The sequence below is a fragment of the Eupeodes corollae genome, chromosome 2, assembly GCF_945859685.1.
Source record: "Eupeodes corollae chromosome 2, idEupCoro1.1, whole genome shotgun sequence".
NCBI lineage: Eukaryota > Metazoa > Arthropoda > Insecta > Diptera > Syrphidae > Eupeodes > Eupeodes corollae.
In genome coordinates, this window is record NC_079148.1 from 30,090,515 (window position 1) to 30,110,473 (window position 19,959).

General features: G+C 31.6%; 1 protein-coding gene across 2 annotated transcripts; it reads left to right on the forward strand.

Annotated features, from left to right (window-relative positions):
* Positions 1 to 2,463: 2,463 nt before the first annotated feature.
* Positions 2,464 to 18,753, forward strand: LOC129948547 (dynein axonemal intermediate chain 7). Of its 2 annotated transcripts, XM_056059593.1 has the most exons (14): positions 2,464 to 2,541; positions 2,618 to 2,706; positions 2,774 to 3,212; positions 3,423 to 3,580; positions 9,515 to 9,601; positions 9,683 to 9,882; positions 9,989 to 10,333; positions 10,441 to 10,597; positions 11,955 to 12,669; positions 12,775 to 13,121; positions 17,535 to 17,653; positions 17,793 to 17,868; positions 17,952 to 18,327; positions 18,460 to 18,753. In XM_056059593.1, the coding sequence occupies exons 1-14, from the start codon at positions 2,539 to 2,541 to the stop codon at positions 18,697 to 18,699; spliced, it is 3,351 nt and encodes a 1,116-aa protein (XP_055915568.1). In that variant the 5' UTR covers positions 2,464 to 2,538; the 3' UTR covers positions 18,700 to 18,753. The 2 variants fall into 2 exon arrangements, with proteins under 2 accessions (XP_055915568.1, XP_055915567.1); XM_056059592.1 differs by having other exon boundaries at positions 9,515 to 9,882.
* The last annotated feature ends 1,206 nt before the right edge of the window (positions 18,754 to 19,959 follow it).

Consider the following 19,959-nt stretch of genomic DNA (forward strand, 5'->3'; position numbering starts at 1 on the left):
GGCTTTTTTGAATAAAGCTAAAGAATACAACTCTGCTCAATGATACAAAATACAGTGATAAAGAATTTTATAAAATAGAGTAACAAGAATACAGTGTTTTGTTCATGTATTTTAAATGTCGATTTTTCGCAGTGTAAAATTATTCGTAAGTTAATATAATTTTCTCTTCGTGAAATATTCGAGATAAAAAATATTATGTTAATTTATTTTTTTTTATGTTGACATTTTTAACGAGTTAATTGAAAGGATTTTGGCTGTCAAGTTTTTCTATATATTGAACGAAATTCGGTCTTAAAGTGTAAAAACTATAATTTATTTATTTTCAATTTTAAATGTAATTATTCATAGATTTTTTTTGACTGTAATAAAGTTGAATTTAAATTTGTTGTCTCTTTAATTTTGACTAATTCTCTATGTACAAAGTTTCAAAGACAAAATTCTGTAGTCAGACCTTTTTTAAGAAGTCCAGTTAAACAAAGGTTTGAGGTATTGTAAGCTGGAAATTTGTTTTCCTTTTTTTTGTCATAAAAATTGCGTAAAAAGTTAATTACAGAGACATTAGTCTGTAGTTGTGAACGTCTGAAGCCGTTCGTCAGCATCCTGATGGTGGTCCATATCGGTGTAGTTTCAGAGCAGAAAATTCCACCATTGACTAAGTATCCACATGCGGCAGATCCCAGGAACTACAAATCGATAACCACCATCTCTTAATTTATTTCAAGGTGGCGCATGGCTGCCATCTCAAATCATTCAAATCGATACCCACCATCTCTTTATCGATTTTAAAGCCGCGTATGACAGCATCTATAGGGAAGAGCTCTACCGAGCAATGTCTAGTTTTGGCATCCCTGTCAAACTTATCCGTTTGTGCAAAATGACGATGGAGAATGCACGCTGCTCTATCAAGGTCGGAAAAGATCTTACCGATTCATTTGATGTCAAAAAAGGTTTTAGACAAGGCGATGCACTGTCATGCGACTTCTTCAACATCGTTCTGGAAAGGTCCATCCAATTACTCGGATACGCAGATGATATTGACATAAATGTAAGATCAAAGCGTGATGTCAGTGGAGCGTTTTTGAGCATTGCGACGGAAACGAAGAAGATGGGTTTAGTGGTCAATGAGGGCAAGACCAAGTATATGCTGTCATCAAAAAAGGACACTGAACGACGACGTCTTGGACAAAACGTCACCATGGACAGCTATAACTTTGAGGTAGTTAAGGACTTTGTCTACCTAGGCACCGCTATTAATGCAGACAACGACACCAGCGCTGAAATCAAACGAAGAATAACTCTTGCAAATCGCTGCTTCTTTGGACTTAGAAGGCAATTGAGAAGTAAAGTCCTCTCTCGAGCATGTAAAATCACCATCTATAAGACACTCATCATCCCGGTTCTCATTTATGGCGCTGAGGCCTGGACCCTGTCAAAAAAAGATGAGAGCGTCTTAGGATGCTTCGAGAGAAAATTTCTTCGGGTGATTTTTGGTCCCGTACGCATAGATGGAGAATGGAGGAGAAGATATAACGACGAACTGTACGGGATGTACAGCGACACTGACCTAGTTAGCATAAATAAAGGCTAAGATGGCTAGGTCATGTAGAGCGGATGTACATCAACGCTCCAGCCCGGAAAGTCTTCAAATCCAATCCCGATTGACAACGCAATAAAGGAAGACTACGACTCAGGTGACGCACGCAAGTGGAAGAGGACCTCAACCAACTTGGCGTGTGGAACTGGAGACATCTAGCTAGGAAATGAACTGTCTGGAAACGCATGTTGGTTTGTCTCGACTATAGTGCAACCTGAAGTAAGAAAGTTAGTGTTAAAAGTCTCATAAAATCTCGTCGTTTGTAAGGGACTGTCAAAAGTAGTGAAAATCGCTTATCCTTGATTATCTACGAAAACATATTTTAAAGGTGAGAACCCTCCGTTTCAGCACACTATATCCAATTTTCACGTTGTTTAAGTGTATTAAGACCAATTGGTGGAAATTGGCTTTATGACATTTTACAAACATTGTAATTATAAATTATCCTTTTTTACTTATAAGATTCTTTTGTTTTTAGTGCAATTCCTTAATTTCTTATCATCCATTAAAAATTATTCTCTAAATGTATAAACCTTAAAGAAGAACTTAAATAACAGATGAATAAATTACATTAACATATTTTTTTCTTATATCTGAAACAATCAGAGTTATCCTTTAGTTTTTTCTTTTTAAAGCAAAAGAAACTTCCTTGTGAATTAAGTTCTGTTCTACCCATATGGCTGTGTATAGAATAGTTGTTCTTGAAAACTTCTTAGGATTCCTTAAAACTCAGTATAAAATTTAGTGTTTCTACCCTCAAGTTCTTATAAAGAATAAGTTCGTAATGCGCTTTTGAGTATTTTCTTTGTTAACTAAATAACTATGGAAATCTCAACCAACTGTTTAATCAATACACGAGTATGAATGAAGAAGTTTTCTCTTATAAACAATATGCTGCTATTGCAGCACGAACAAAAAGAGATTCCATTATATTTCGTTGAAAAATGGTAAGCAAGAACAAATTTAAATTATTTTAAACAAAAACCTTAAAATTTATAAACTTGTATCTATATACGCTTGCAGCCACCAAAAAAGAAACTTTCAAAAAAAGAAAAGGCACGCCTTGAAGCCGAACAAGCTGAACTATTGCGAATTGAGTTGGAAAAAGAAAAGTAAGTTAATTTGTTTCTAATTTAAAAATAATAACCAAAACACACACAAAACAATATAAAATTAAAGGCTTAAAAAAGTCGAAGAGGAACGCCAACGGAAACAAATCGAACGTGAACAAGCCGAAAAACGATTGCAAGTTGAAATCCTAGAAAACAAGGAACGTCGCCAACAGCTAAAATCAAGCATGGCGTATTTTAATGACATCCGTTTGTTAATTGACACAATCAAACAAAACGAAAAGGAAAACAACGAATGGGATAAGTTCATGCGATGCAATGGTCTACCAAACGCTAACAGTCCAAGTGATTTGCGAAAATATATTCACATGTGGAAGGTGGACATTAAATGTCGTCACCAGGAAGAACGCAATTGGTTGTTGAAAACCAACGAACGTACACTTCTCACACAGGATTCAAATGTTGCCGATTTATCACGGACCAACCTAAGGAGACAACAGGGGAATTTGGGAGATTTGTATGCAGGACGAATCGAAGAGGTTCTCGGGGTGAGTGCGTGATTTATAGAGGAACTCATCACTATACAGTACACAGACTTTTAAACGTATCTACGTCTATACTATACGAAAGCTCGTATACTAAAAAGATACGTGTCTGAACTGAATCTGTATAATGGTTAGCTATAAGAGATAGAAATAGAGATCCTTGGATGAGATGAATTTTTTAAAATGTTTATATCTACCTGGAAACATTTGCAGATACTAGCGGAAGTTGATGATTCTATTGGTGATTTAAAGCAGTCAATAACTACGGTGACCGATTTGAATAAATTGAAAGCGGAAATAAGGGATTTTCTGAGGGATTATCTAGACGAGTTTACATATAAAATCCTTTCTCATGTCGAAAGGGATATGGAGTAAGTATTTGCAATCACATTATGCATGAGGTGTCACTTGAGAATTCAATTTATTTCAACTTATGCTAAGGGGATTTTAATAATAAATATCATCCAATAAAAGTTTCACTCAAAGTATACGACTATACGAGTATAGAAGTATGTATGTATGTTAGGGAACATGGAAGGAACCAAGTACTTTAAAGGGGGTCTACATTACTGTCTCATATTATATCGAGATATATCGCATACATTATTTTGCATGGAGAGAAGATATAAAGCTAAAGCTTTGAACATTTTAACACACAAAGTACAACTAAAAAATTGTTTACTTAACCATTAACCATACAAAAATTAAAGCGATGAGATACTTTTTTAACTTGAACGTATACAATTGTTTGTCTGGTATAATAAATGATTTAGGCTTTGTGGGAACGAAACTATAATTAATAAATGACAAAACATGAAGACGAAGATTAAATCGCACAACTGAACCACATACATTCTTGCATTCAAGTCTTCATACAGAACAGTATGTGAATTTGCTTAATTGCTCTCATGCCTGCAGATGATTGATAAGTTATTGATTAATTAACATAAATGGATTTTTAAGCAGACTTTGAACAAAATATAACATATGTGTTATTTCCTTTAAATGTGTTTTTATTTGTTCAAAGTCCAACCAACAATAATTGTGTTTTTTTCTAACACTTTGTTTATATTGAAAATTATAGCCAATGAAATAAATGTTTGAAGTAAAATGTAACTAAGTCATTAATTGATCTGCAATTGATTGAGGGTCTTTAAAGGTAAAATTAAATAAAATCTGCTAGACTCAAGAATTTTAGATTCGAATTGTTGATTAAATAGGATTTTTAGATTTTAGGCCAACATTATGTTTTTAACATTTAGCAAGAATTTTGTTCAATTTGATAATTTTCTTATGCAAAATTTAAATCAACAAAAAGTACTACACAAAATTTTTAAAAGCTGGTATGTACGATTCGAATAAATAAAGGCATTGGCTTCAAAATTATTTCGTTCTAAATTTTTGTTCCTAAAAGTTTCCTTAAAAAAATTCCATCTGCTATTTTTTACTTGCGACATATAAGAACTATGTAAATGGCAAATTTGGAACTCGAGATCAAACACGACGTTACATTGAAAGAAAAGTTTAAAAAAAATGGATCCCCCCTATTCAGTCCGTCTGTCTATCCTCGTCTCTGCAGCACAAGCCATTATGCCAGTTGAGCTGAAACTTGGTAGTTAAAGTTTTCAGCAGATTCGCTTAGTACCGTTTTTATAACTTTTTTAAAGGTTAAACATACCAATTTTTTTCAGAAATCAAAAATCAAGAACTAACCGATTCCTTTCATTAAATGTTTTCTAAATTTATTTTTTAACTTGGCTTTGTTCAATAAGAAAAAATGTTCTTGTTTTACTCCTGAAGATGAAAATATTAAATTTAACTTTATGGATTGTTAAAAAAAACATTAACTTGTTTTTTTTATTAATATTATAACAACGCGGAGCCCTGTTGCACCCAGCGTTTATTTTGTGGATATCAGATTTCAACCCGTCCAATATTTTTTGAATTAAACGGTGTGAAAGGTAATTTCTAACCCCACGAAGAAGTAATTCATTAATACCAAATGCACGCATTTTCGATAAGAGATCTTGGTTTTAAACTCCATTAAATGCCTTTGAAATATTGAAGGCTATAATCCAATATCCCCCCCCACTCACCTTCTATGCACCATGTGATAGGGTGGTGTTGATTTCAAGGTTAGTGTTGTTTTCCGCACTCATAGCGGAACCAAATTAGACAAAGACCTTAACTTCCTAAAAGTTACGCCTGTCGATGATGACGTTTTGAATGGGACGTCAGTGTTTCTTTCTTAAATTCTACTTTACTTTGCCTTCATTTTTGCCCCCTCTGTTTCAATACTCACAAAAGTCCCATTAGTTAATATTTTTTTAACGAAAATTAAAAGCAAAATTTATATTAATATGTTCTTAAAAAATGCATACCTACTAAAAATATTTTTAAACTAAAATTGAAGAATTGTATTTATAGTTACAAATTTAACAAAAAATTAAAAATATTTCTTGTATTTTAAGATTTAAAAATGTACCTTAAAAAAAAGTTGGTTTTCGAAAACTTAACTGTCATTTGATTTCGCAAAAAAGAGGCTGGGTGCGATCCACACTGATCACTTCCCATCCCGTCTGTCGATTTGTCTTGCTTAAAAGTTTGTATGTTTTCGTGTAGGGTTAAAAAAGTTGCCAATTGAATTATTCTTAAAAATTTTAAACTAACAACAATATTTTTCATATAAAGAAATAGTTTAGTTTAAAAACCTAGTTTTGTTAAATAGATTTTTAGTCGAAAACAAATTTTTACCAATTTTAGTAGCATTTCATAAATTTTTACAAATTAAATGAACGAAATTAATTTGAGAAATATCAAGAACCTAACATCATTTTTTACCAAATTTGCGTACTATTTCTTGTAGATTCTATTTTTCTTATGAAAAAAACGGACAATTGGATTTTTATAAAAATATGAATATCGAAAAAATATGAATATGGAAAAAAAAATATTTTCTGTAAAATAAAAAAGTTTGAAGGCAATGTTTTTAATTTTTGAAAAGCTATTTGAGTCGAAAGTAAATTTTTACCAAGTTTTAGTATTGTTTTCTTAAGTTTTTATTTTTCGTTTTCTTTGTCCTAAGATTTTTCTCAAAAAGCCAATTTCACAAAGTTTTAAAAAGATATTTGAGCCAAAAAATAATTTTTAACAACTTTTTTCTTATTTCAGTTTCTTGTTAAAAAAAACTGTCAATTCGATTTTTCTCAAAATTTTACTCAATGTTGACAACAATATTTTTTAAGAGATAAAAGTAGTTTAAAGCCAATATATCAAATTTTTAAAAAATATGTGAGATGAAAATCAATTTTTCCCAACTTTTATGAATTTTATTGTTTAGGTTTTTATAATACAACTGTAAATTCAATGTTTAACAGCTTTGAGTAATGTTCTTTTAGGTTTTTATTTTTTATAAAAAAAACTGTCAATTTGGTTATTCTCAATTTTTTTTTTAGTTTTTTTATTTATAAAAAAACTGTTAATTGAGTTTTTTTTTCAAAAAATATACTTGTTTGGTATCACGTTAAAATATATACCTATTACAAAAAATTTAATTCAAGGTTCTAATGTTTTTGGTTCGTAAGATATTATTTTATTCACCTTTTTTTAAACTGCTATGGTAAAAAAAAACCACACACGCAATTTTCTTGAGAGCCCTTTCTACATCTTTCACAAATATATAAATAAATAAATTCTTCAACTTTAAAAAGAAAATATTCTCATAATAAAAAATCAATTATTTGAATTTTAGAATTTCCAAAAGCTCAAATAATATTTTAAAATAAGATCATATTCCCCTTTATCTATGGCCATTTCTTCTCTCTCAGTTTTTCTCTTAAAGCTAATAATGCTCACATTTTTTAATAAGTAAGGTAAGAAATCATTGGTTTTTTTAATTTCAAATTTAACGTTTTCGGCTTTTTGCTGAAGCACCTTTTTGGCAATGAAATTTTTAGGATCGGTTTTTGTATTTATACTTATTATAATTTTCATTTTTTAAATAATGGACAGTGGATTCAGTAAAGTGCTTTTTAAACAACATATGTCACATTTCAAATCTGTCACTTTTGACATCTATCACTTTTAACATCTGTCACTTTTGATGTCTGTAACTTTTTACATCAGTCATTTTTGTCATCTGTCACTTTTGACATTTGTCACCTTTGGCATCTGATGGACTCTTCTTGTTTTATAGGTCAAATTAAATTGCTATTAATAAATTTAGATAACTTAGTATCTATGAGGTTGATCCAATTTTTTTTTGTATCTACAGGGTCAATCAAAAGTGGCTAAGTTATTTAAACAAAGTGATGGATTGCAATGAGCACCAGCTTCAAACTCACAGAGCCATTTGGTCGCGTTCAGAAAGGAAATCAGTGCTTTGGTTTTTATCTCGGAAAGTTTATCAAGATCTTTAATGAATGCACTTCCGAAGCTTAACATAAAATTCCAGAACGGACCAGGGGAGGACATTTACAGAGAAAGTTTTTTTCACAGTTTTACTTTCATGTTGAACTCCGCAGGTTTGGAAATGAGTTTTTGAGGGATACCCAACCTCTCTCCTATCGGTCAGTGTCCGAATTGTAGGGAATATTGAGAACATTTTGGCATTCAAAACTCCAAGAGGAATATTTTCAATTTCTGCAAGTGAGCTCTGAAGGGATGGTTGCCGGGGCAACTTGAGGATGTTGATGTTGAGGATACACAGTTCATCCCGACATTGTTGGACTATTATAGAGGTTGTTGTGACCGAATTGATAGCCATAACAGCCACCTAGATGTCAGTACAGATAGCGGTGTTTTTTTTTGTGGTTTGAAATTGATTTAATTATTTTGCATGCCTCACTAAATGCTAGTAATTCCGCTTGACTCAGACATTTAAGGTCTCAGAGAAGATTCCCGACCCCATTCCACATTCCATCTTTGACCCGTCATGAAAGATAGTGGTATCGAAGTCTTTCGTAACTACAATATCCCCCCAATCCAAAATTAAAATCTTTACTGAGGCTAGTTGTCTTTCTCAAAAATATCCTCTGGAATTAGTCCGTTAGTCTTGCCATACAAAAAAAAAATAAAAGTTGATAAACATTGATTTTCGACTAAAATATAGGAATTTGAGATATTGGCTTCAAATTTGTTTTATCTTATAAAAAATATTGCTTTCAGCATTCAGACAAATTTTAAGAAAAATTAAATTGACAGTTTTTTTTACAAAAAATAAAAACCTTGAAAAAAAAAACAATTATAAAACTTGGTAAAAATGTACTTTCGTCTCAAATATCTTTTCAAAATTTCAAAATATTGGCTTCAAACTACTTTTATCTCACAAAAAATATTGTTTCCGACATTAAATAATCTACTTACAAAAATCCAACAGTCAGTTTTTTTACATAAAAAATTAAAATCTACAAAAAACATTACGCAAAATGGGTAAAATGTAAACATTTTAAAATTTTTAAGTAATTTTTAAAAACCTACAAACTTTTTAAGCAAATCGACAGACGGGATGGGAAGCTATCAGTTTGGGTCTGACCCCAGCCTTTTTTTACTTTTTTATCGGAACAACTAGGAAATTATCAGTGTGTGTCGCAATTCCAGCTTCTTTTTATATTTGTGTTTGGAGCTTCCCACAGTAAACACACAATAAATTTGTTTTCTAAACTGAACGTAACGATTTTGATACAGCTAAGTCGCTGCAGGTTATCTCAAATTTGTTCTCAAAATTAAAATTTTTAAATATTTTTCATTTTTAAACAAGATATTGAAGAAAGTAATTCATTATGTTTAAAGTTTCTGAATTCTTTCAAAAACAAAAATTCAATCTGCTATAGCTGCAATAAACCCAGTTGTGATATTGTTACTCAATTTAAAAATTGCACTTGCCCCCTGTTATATGAAATTATATACTTAAAGCCACACTTGCAAAAGTGTTAACAAATCAATACAAATAAGAAAACATATTTTGAAAAATTCCTTCAACTTTTAGAATTATTTTTTAATCCTTTTTTTTATAATTTTTTTTTATAAAAATACACAACAAAATCTTCTTTCATTAACTTTGATGGCAAATCCGAAACCAAAGATTATTTTGAAATCTCTAACTATATTTTCCTGCTCTAACTAAAATGGCCAACAATGTTATTAAAATAAAACAAAATACTCTGTCATCACAAATTCCATTAATTGAATCTATCTAACGTTCTTTCATAATACATATTTTCCTTGTTTTATCAATTTGTCCTCCTTCTGCACATAACAATTTCCCCCATCCAATATAATTTTCTAATAAATCTATAACCATTTAGACCTGACAGACCAGGAGTGTCCAAGCACACGTACATATCGAATGTTTTTAAAAGCCAAGTTTGGACAATAGCTGCTGATGCTCACGTGTACGTTTTTGATGATTTGATTTCGACTTATAGTGTTTGTTATATAATTTTGTTTGTTTTTTTTTTTTTAATTTTTTTTAGGAATCCAAAAGATGTTAAAGCAAAGATCGATGAAAACCGTCACACTGAAATCGAGTTTCCAGTCATTGACATGCAAATAACTCTGCCTCCATCGGTGAAAGTCAATAACTGTGCTTTTCGAGGCCTCTGGCTAAACTATGACCACTTTAGTGACTATTGTCCAACTTTTCGCCTATTAAGGCATAGAAAAGAGCACTTAAGTACGCCCAACTTGGTATTTTTTGCGTGTGGTTGTTGGTTTATCTCTCTTTTCAAGGAGTGTCAACGTCCAGAATATTAATATAAGTTTTTTTTGCTCTTCCATAGATATTTTACTTCAATCGAAAAAAGAATGGAAAAAACGCAAAGAAATCCTTCAATCAATGCTCGATGAGGCATCCGAAGAATTGCCAATATCCGATTTCGATCCCAATAGCGTGTCAGACGAACCAACCGCACCTCGTGAAATTGACATCGATAAAATATACAATGATTACGAGGACGAACAAAATAAGGCCCGCCGCAAGGACATGGGGCTAAACGCGTCCGAATTGGGTGAATACGATGTGAACTTACGTAAGTATCGCATTATTGGGGGTGTGTTCGTGGTCGATTATTTGGAACAGCCGCAGCAGGATAAAAGATTAAACACAACGTCCTTCACTCGAACAAGTAAGTTAAAAGGAATGAGAGAATTTTCACATAGATAAAATAAATACCTACGAAGCAGAGAGGTGATTAATGTTTTAATGTGTGTGTGTTTTTGGTTTTGTGTACAGTTATTTCTCCCAGCAAACTCACAAGGAAACCATTTCGGCAATCATATAAACCTCCGCCACCACCACTTCCGGGCGTTCGTAGATTACCAGAAGAAATTGAAGCAGAAATGCGATTAATTGAGGCAAGTTTGGACAAATTGGGATCAGTGACTGTTGAGTAAGTTTAAATAAAAAGAAAGTAATAATTTTGTTATGTATTATGTCTCATTTAACAAGACTTTATTTGTTTTTTAAGTGCTTCTTTGTTTCTTTCTATATATAAGGTTTTCTCTTAAATGATGGGAATCTCATTTATTACATAAATTAATATGAAACTCAAGGCTTTTTCAAGGATCAAGGGTCATGAATTTGTATTTTTGTTTTTTATTTTATTTTTGTCAAGGCCATAAGATAGCTAGAAGGCTAATGCAACTTTGAGGTTGATAAATATCGGGATAATTACTTGGCCTTAAGTTAAGCCTTGAGCCAATTTAAGCAATTTTAAACAAATTATACCAAGCACATGTTTTTGTATCTGTTCAAATTTGTGTGGTTTATTATAAAAATATCAATATGTCGAAACGACTTTTGAAAATTAGGTTCTTCTAAAATTCATAACAAACAAAATTTTAAAAACTAAGTTATTCTGATGTTTCAATGTGAAACTTATTAGAATCTTTTTCTTTGAGGCTTTTCAAAAATTATTCATGGATTCTGTTTTAAAATGTACGAATACTAAGTTAAAATGGTGGGACTTATCGCTGAACTGAAGATCATTATTCATTGAAAACATGGATCATTTTAATGAAATTAAAAAGTCTTAAGAATTAAGCGTGTATGTAAAATGTATTGATATTTCGTCTGCAAAATGCTTAATTTAAAAGATCGACGGGGAATCTGCAAACCTAGGTTTTCTTCAACACAACTCATTACCTCAAATTTTTCCAATTGTAATGTTTTGTTTAAGCATTTATCGTTTCATTTCTGGTACTGACCTAGTTTTTAACTGTAGTCACTCAAAAGTCAAAAAATTATAGCTTGAAGATTTAAACTGTGCAAATAGTGGGTCAATTCATATCAAAGAAACGTTTTTCAAAATTACAAAATCTGAGATGATTAAGAATCATCAGTTCTTAATAATTTTTCAATTAATGTATTCCAAGGGCCACTAGTTCTGTTGATTCCAAATATTAAACAAATTGATGATTTTGACTTAATTCATATTGTAATTTAATGTCGAAATATTCAGAGTTCTGTAGCTAAAAAATTAAGTACATAGTGTACAAAATGTGTATACTTTCAATTCTCTCAAACCTCTTTTTATCCTTGAACCAATGAAAGCAAATCTACAAGAATCAACTTAATTTTTTGTGTTTGTTGTGTTATTTTAAAGGCCCTCGAATGTATCTTTAAGTTTTATTCCCTTTCGTTTACTTATTTCAATTTTTTGCTTACAAACAACAATTCCAAAATTCCTCCCAATCATAAAAATTCAATATTCCTTTTTTTTATTTGGGTCTTGTATGTACAAGTAGATTGCCAAATTCAGTGATATGGTTCGAACCACCCATCGCGTGTCGCTGGGAGACCGCAGAAGAAACAATTCAATTTGAGAACGAGGAAAAACTTTCTGTCCCAATATCTTCCACGTCTTTGGTCCGTGTGCAAACCAATGATGATACCCTAGTTAAATCAGGCAAAAAAGGAAATAATACCCTTAAGAAATCCAACAACCGGAAATATTCATACCCGTACAACAATCTGAATCTGAATTTGAACTGCCAACTACCCGAAAGACATATCACAGATTTCAACATGTATAACATACCAAACGGCCTAGATATTTACGGTCTTCTCGAAGATTATGTTGTTCCTCGTTTGCCAGAGGGTTATTCCATTCAAATGGAATGTAACACAAACGATGTCAAACCCAAAGTAACATATCTTTTTTTGGCCCGAAATATATGCGAAACATCAGAATCCCTCCAAGGCGCACCGAATAAAATTCCAATTCCAATTACCCAAAGTATTCTAGACACGGGTTCTCCCAGAGAATATTATCCAAGATTTAATTTTAAAAAATCCGTTCACATTATACCACCCAAAGACGAAGATGTTGGTGAGAAGGGTGTTGATGAGCATCGAGACCATCACAGTGACAAGAACCAAGGAAGTTATCCTTGCAACGACGTTGATGATATGACTAAAGGAGCAAAACCTTCTGCGTATATGTTTTCTCAACTTCTGGAGGTGGGTTATTTAAATTTAAATTTAAAAAAATTCCTTTTTACAACAGGATTAAATTAATTTTTTAAACGCGTGTGTATGTTTTTTTCTTCTTGTATTTCTTTGAAGGATCTTGATCGACTGTGTGACGAACAAATACCTTGCTTTAACAAACCAGACGAGCAACCCAGCTCCAGTGTATCGTCGTTGACAGGTAGTGAAATCGGAGAAGGTGTCGTGCTAATAGGACAACTCACCCCTGAACAGAGTGCAGGAAGAAAACTCTCTGCGTGTATTTTAACACAAGACTTTCAAGTGACGCCACCCATGGCGATGGTTGTGAAATCATCAGCAGAAGAAAATTATGACGATGGTAATCCGGAGGAGAAAACTGAAAGCAGTTCCGAATATGAAGATGATGAAGACTTAAGCAAACAACTTATTGGGGATCCATCAAATAATGGCAATCAATATTGGTGAGAAAATATTAAGGATTAAAAAAAATCCAATGATAAGTTTTATGCTTTTTTAATGTTTCTTTTTCGTCTGTTCGAAATTATGAGACAGAAATACGAGATAAATACACAGGCAGATTAAGGAACTTATATTTTTCAATAATGGGTTTGAGCTCCTCTCAAGAGTGTACTTTCGATTTAAAATATGAACAAAATTTAAGAAACATGCGTCTTTTTTGCATACCTAATCCTTTATTCATAACAAAAACAAAATGGTTTTTTTTTTTTAAAATACAAAGCTTTAAGAAAAGTCTAACAAGTTAACCTTGATACAAGAATGACTACAAGTATAAATATTAAATAATTCATAGTGTATCCATGAAAAATTAAAGAACCAAACATTTTAAGGGAAATGGAACTATTTTATGAATTGGAATTTTTCTATCCAATCGAATAATAAAATGATTTATTCATTATTTCTAAGTTATTAATGATTTTTCGTAGTCAGTTCTTTAATTATTAATTTTGATTTGTTGTTCATAATTTCAAGCGCATTTATACATTAAAAAAAATGGGCTGGAATGCCAATAACACCGATAACTACACATTCGTGCCTGTCGGTCGATATTTCTTAATGATTAATAAACCAATTTAAACGATTATCACAATGTTTAAACCTTTTTAGCAATTAACTAAGCTTAAAAAGTTATTTACCTTATTTTAAAAGATTTTATCTTCTTGTTGTCTATTAACAATTTGCTAACGTTACAAACACGTAATGACTGCTTAAATTTTAGTTATTTGCTGAGCTTATATGACATCTGTACAATTAATCTTATAAGAGCGGAATTAGCAGTTTACTATTTATGTTAGCAAAACGAAAAGAAAGACTTAAAATTTTGGAGTCGCTAAAATATTAAGCCCTCAAAAAAGGTTCCTTAAAACTTAGAGCAAATATATTTCTTTGTTCTCATAATACTTGTTTCAAAAAGCATTTCTTTTAAATTTTTTGTTATTTAAGTCGGTTGGCAAATGTATTTTTCTAAAAAAAAATTAACTAAAATTCAACAACAAGCTTTGCATATGATAAAATGAGTCTTAGTTCAATATCTTTTCTTGTTCCCGAGATTTTAAGTCGAAACAGAATTTTAGTACCATTTTGTGAAAAATAAAAACCCATTAGATTTTTCTAAGAAAATTATGCTATGTTAACAACAATATTTTGCATAGAATGAAAACATTTTAAAATCAATACTTTCACTCTCTGCATATTGTAGTCGAAAGACCGTTTTCATCAATTTTGTATTGTAGTTTTCTTAGATTTTTGTTTGAATAAAAAAAATTGTCAGTTGGATTTAACGTTAGTTCTTTTCGCTCAAAACAATAACACCCAAATCCTTACATGTCACGAAGCTCAAAAAGTAAAAATAATCGCTTAAAATCCAAAGTGAATTTCGTAACTCCCAATGTATTTTAATTTTCTTATTTTAGTCAAAAGAATTTTTAAATTTGAATTCGGGTTTATGAATTAATGGTTTGGCTTTGTGACATTTAATTTAGCTATTACGTCGATTATGATTTCTGTCGTTTCTTATGTCTTACCGCCCAACTACATATTATAACCATAATCATAAAACTACATGAAAGCCAAAAAGATAAACGTTCGTAAAAAAATATCAGTAATAAAACATCACAAAGCCCAAATAAAATATCATATCACCCAAACCAAATTTAAATGTCGTTACGAGCAAATTTAGAAACTTCATAACTCCGAAATGATTTTGGAGGGTTGGATTTTAATAACGTATGTTTTGGAGGCCATGTTTTCCCCCTGCTTTTTTTCATTTAATGTTTGCGTTTGGGTGATTGAATTTCAAACTCAAAATGGCGTTGTGCTCAAAATTAACACAAATTTTAACAGACTGCCTAAGTTTTTAAACAAATGACATCTTTTGGGCGATATTTCAACAAATAATTTGGGCGTTATAATATTTATAAATTAATCTGAGTGATATGATATTAATTTTGGGATTTGTGTCATTTTGTTCTAAAAAATTTTGTGGGCAATAGTGTCATTTTAATATGTTGGTGTTATTCTTTTTATTTGGAATTTCATACAACCCAAACAAGCTTTAACAAAATGTTAACACAATTGTTTTAGGCGCTATGACATTTTTTATTCAGGTGAAATGGTTTTGGGTGAAAAGACCTTATACGACTGGATTTTTTTAACAATGTTTTTCGATGCATACAATTATAAAAAAAAACTTAAAACATAAAAGAAACAAGGCCTGGTTTAAATATAATAAAACAAAAGCTGATAACGACTTGGTAATATACAATGAGCTAAAAAATACGTTTATTGACTATTAAGATATTCTTTATAATGACTTTATTTTAAATACTGAAAGCGACATAAAAAACAACCCAAAGTTAATAGTAAGAGAAATACTGACGGGTATCCAAACTGCACAACAACGAACTTAGTCATGACTCTGAAAAAATTTCAAATATGTTTTCAAATTTTTTCAAAGATGCTTTCAAAGTAGTGAACTCCTGTCAAACGTCTGAGTCATTGGCCCTCTCACAAAATGTCTCTCAATTGAATTCAATTAGTCTTTGGATCTCTGAAGATGAAATTGTTCGCAAAGCTTCAGAACTTGACGTTTGTTATAGCCCTGGTCCAGATGGTGTACTTTCTTATATTTTAAAAAAATGTGCATCCTATTCATCCTATCCTCTTCAGATTTTTTTTAATGACTCGCTCAAGTCTTCAATGTTTCCTGAAATTTAGAAGGTTCGTAAATAACACCGATACACAAAAAGGGTACTAAAAATGGAATACAAAATTATCATCCCATTGCAAAACTGTCAATCATTCCTAAGTTATTTGAGTCCATTATTTGTAAAACCATATCGTTTAATTGTAAGTCTATAATTTGTGACAGTGAAAATTGCTTTTGATAAATTGTGCCATAAAACATTAACTTGTAAGTTGGGTTTCCTCGTACTTACATGAGCTGTCATAAAATTTGTATAGCAACTCTGGCGTACCATAAGGTAGCTACTTAGGACCTTTACTGTTTATTTAGTACGTTAACGATTTACCTTCTATTATAAAACGCTCATCTGTTTTAATTTACACTGATGACATTAAACTTTTCAAACATATTGACTCACTTGACGATTGTTTACTATTTACAAGATGATGTGTCGCGAATGGTGTTTTATAAATAAGCTTTTACTAAACATAGACAAATGTAAATCAAAGTGTTTTACACGCAAACAAAATGTTTTGACTTTCAATTATCAATAAGAATCTTTTTTTTTACTAAACTCTCTACTTTCTCTGACCTAAGTATTATTCTTGACTCAAAATTAAATTTTACAAATCATGATGGCTATTATTAAAAAAGCAAATAAGACACTCGGATTTATAAAACGGTTTCCACATCATTTTCGCGAACATTTAAAGTAAATTTTTTCAATCCTTCAGTATAGCTTTTTTTGCACATTGCTTAAAGCATTGTAAATCCATAAATCTAATCATAATTCTAACGTTAGTTTGTGTAACAAATTCAATAAATATATAATGTTACGGAGGTAGTATCATTTTGTTCGCAAATTATCTGAAATTAAAAGTTCAATATCTTTGTAAAGAAAGAGGCTGGGATGCAACCCATACAGATAACTTCTCATCCTATCTATCGATTTTTGTTACTTAAAACTTTAACAAATTATTGATTATTTGTTCTCCTAAAACTTGGGTCTAAAACCATTTCTTCAGTTGTCAAATGTGTACCAATTTTAGTAGCAGTTCTTATCATTTTTTATTTCTTATAAAAACAAATGCATATTGAATTTTTCCAAAAATAATATTTTGCGTTAACAACAATATTTAGCACAGAATGGAATCATTTTGAAGGCAATAACTCAATTTATTCACGAGACATCGAATTAAAATTGAATTGAACTCCTTTGGTTCTTGAGATATAGATTAAGGAACAAGCTTCCCGAAAGTACGGATATACAAACGTACGTACACACGGACAGAGACATCTCTCTAAACATCTTTTGTTTAGATTCTTAGTACCTTGAAACGCCAAGAAATATTAAAATTTGCAATTCGACAAATCAAACACAAGTTACCTTGTTCAGTTTTTTTAATTTTAAATCAAGAAATATCGAAAAATAAGCACTTTTGGTATCCAAAGATCTAAGATTTGTAAAATTATAAATTTGTTACTTTATCATCATCAAACAAAATCTTCTATAACTACAAATTCCTTTTTTTCTATTCCCACAAACAAAAAGTAAAAGAAACAAAATCAAAACCAAATTCAAAATAATTTTGAATCCCATTTGTGAATAACCAATCCAATTAAAAAACTATCTCCACAAACGTAGATGTATCTTGTATTTTCGATTTTCCAGCAAAGAGGATATCCCAAGGAATTCCTTTATAACAGTCGGAAAATGGAGCCTTCGAGATATACACGACACAAAATTCAACGAAGACAAACTTGCCATTCAGTTTCGAGCCGGATGTCTGGGTATGTTAAGTCTCCTCAACCATAGCAAAATGGGATTGTGGCAATAACTCCATTCCGTAAACTGCACTCTAACTTTACCACTTTTTCACTTCCTATTTTTTCGTCTTTTTGGATTTACTGTTGTTGTTAATTGACAAAGGGACATTTGGGTTCGCAATGAATCGGTACTGCAATATGCCATATCAAACATGGGAACTAAAGCCCGATCAGAAAATGTAAACGTAATTTATAACTTACGTAAAGATTCCATTTCGAATTGAAAGTCTCTCTCTCACTCTCTTTTTTGTTCGCTTTTCAGAACAGGAGCAATCCAATTCAGTTTTACAGCATCTATAATCAGCATGGACATGAGCATCACATCCGGTGGTTATTGTGTGAACTCTTTTCAAGGCGGCACCACAGACACCATTACCAAGATGGTTGGCAAAATCCTGTCACTGGCCGAACTAAAATCGATTTTAATCAAATGCGCTGTGGACATATTCCCCGATGAGGATGCATTCTGCTATACAGAAGGTTCGTGCGAGAAGAACTTTGTCATGGAAATGCATTTGTATGCCTGCATGTCCACTCTGGCCCTTTCACATAATTTCGGTTGGTCGAGATGGAATTTGCTGGCTGGAAGTCGCACTGCAGTTCTACTGATGAGAGAATTGGTTGAAAACAAAAAGGTGGTAAGTATATTCAACTATACATATGTTAGTAGAGAAAATGCGAGTTTGGAAATCCATTATTGCATCGCTCGCATCACTTCACATGAAATTTAAATGCGCGTCCTCATTCGTGTCGTTGATGGTTTTTTGCAGCCTAACCATTCAACACTTCAAGTGACACCACTTCGCACAGCTATTATCGATTGCACTGAAGTGTCAGCGTGTTTTAATCCTGTGCCAGCCCAAGGGATGGGTTTCTACGCCGATTTGTATCAACTGTCAAAGGTGCATTTGTTGCCTAGTAGTCGCGAAAAACAGATTTCTATGGATCCGGTCTTAAGGGATAATATTGCACAGATTCTAATGGCAATACGACCCTTGAGTTTTTGCTGATACCTGCCTTAGTCACTCGTATGTTGGTACTGGCTTAATTGGGAATTGGAAAATCCGTTAAAGGAAGTCGAATGTTTTCATATTGAAATGTTTGATTAATTTTGATTTTTAAATTAATAAAAGTTTGAAATATAATAATTTATAAATATTTATAGCATGTCAAGGCATAATATTTGTGGAGGTACCAAAAAAACGGCAACTAGAAATAGTTCTCGTTTTTACAATACTGGATTTGGTATAAAATTTTAATTCAATTTTTAAAAGTTTTACTTAAAATAAAACTTTGTACTACATTAATGTATTTTTTTTACAAAGGTTCAAAGTGATTTTGGTCATGCAGGTGAATTTACTTGATGGAAATTCGGTACAGTTTTCTAGATTTAAAACATTAGTGCTTGAACTAATCTACAAAGGGATACAGTTTAGGATCAAGTATTGAATGCATTTTCCAGGCAAAACAGATTTGGATTTATTGGATTTATTATGTAAAAGTGATAGCATGAGATGATTTGGTAAGATTTTCGACCAACAATTTGTATGGGGATTACCGTTATTTTTAGACTTACAACAAATTAAAAAACGCCTAACGAGCATTAGTGTAAAATCTTAATTTACAAATTTAAACTCAATCGACCTAGTGTTTGGGCTGTAGGGGCGTGGACAGACAGGCAGGCAGACAGACAGATCGGGGGACTCACTTTTTTCGATTTTTCTACCATCCTGATGTTATGTTTCATTAAAAGCTCGAGTTGGAGAAAATGGTTGACCCAAATATCTTTTGAATCAAAAGCGACTTTAATTAAATTTAATATTATTTATTGTGAACTGATACCGAATTGGTAAGGATTCAAAAACGAGTCCAACTAACGGTTTCTATTTATAAATCAAAAACTCAAATAAGAAATTTGTCACCCCCAACATTTCTCAAAAAAATATAATTCTATGGCCAAATTGATGATCTGGTAAAATTTTTAGAAAAATCAAGTGACAGTTTTTAATAAAAACTAATAATCTAAAAAAATGATTTTCGACTCTAATATCTTGGCACCAGTTAAGGATATTGCCTTTAAAATTGATTTTATGTCTTTAAAAATATTTAAACTTAGTAACTTAACTTAACATAGTAGTACCCGTGGTGGCGTGATGGTTAGAGCGTAGGACTCTTGTTAGTAACAAAGGTAGAGCTACAGCTCATCTTCAACTCAATAAAAAACAAAAAGTCAGCAGGTGTCGATGGTATACCAAACGTTGTACTAAGAT

Bases quoted from the DNA above. Each gene is read 5' to 3' on its own strand.
- LOC129948547 (XM_056059592.1), top strand. The intron at 2,707-2,773 runs GTAAGTTAATTT...ATAAAATTAAAG, and splicing joins ATTGAGTTGGAAAAAGAAAA to GCTTAAAAAAGTCGAAGAGG. The intron at 10,334-10,440 runs GTAAGTTAAAAG...TTTTGTGTACAG, and splicing joins AACGTCCTTCACTCGAACAA to TTATTTCTCCCAGCAAACTC.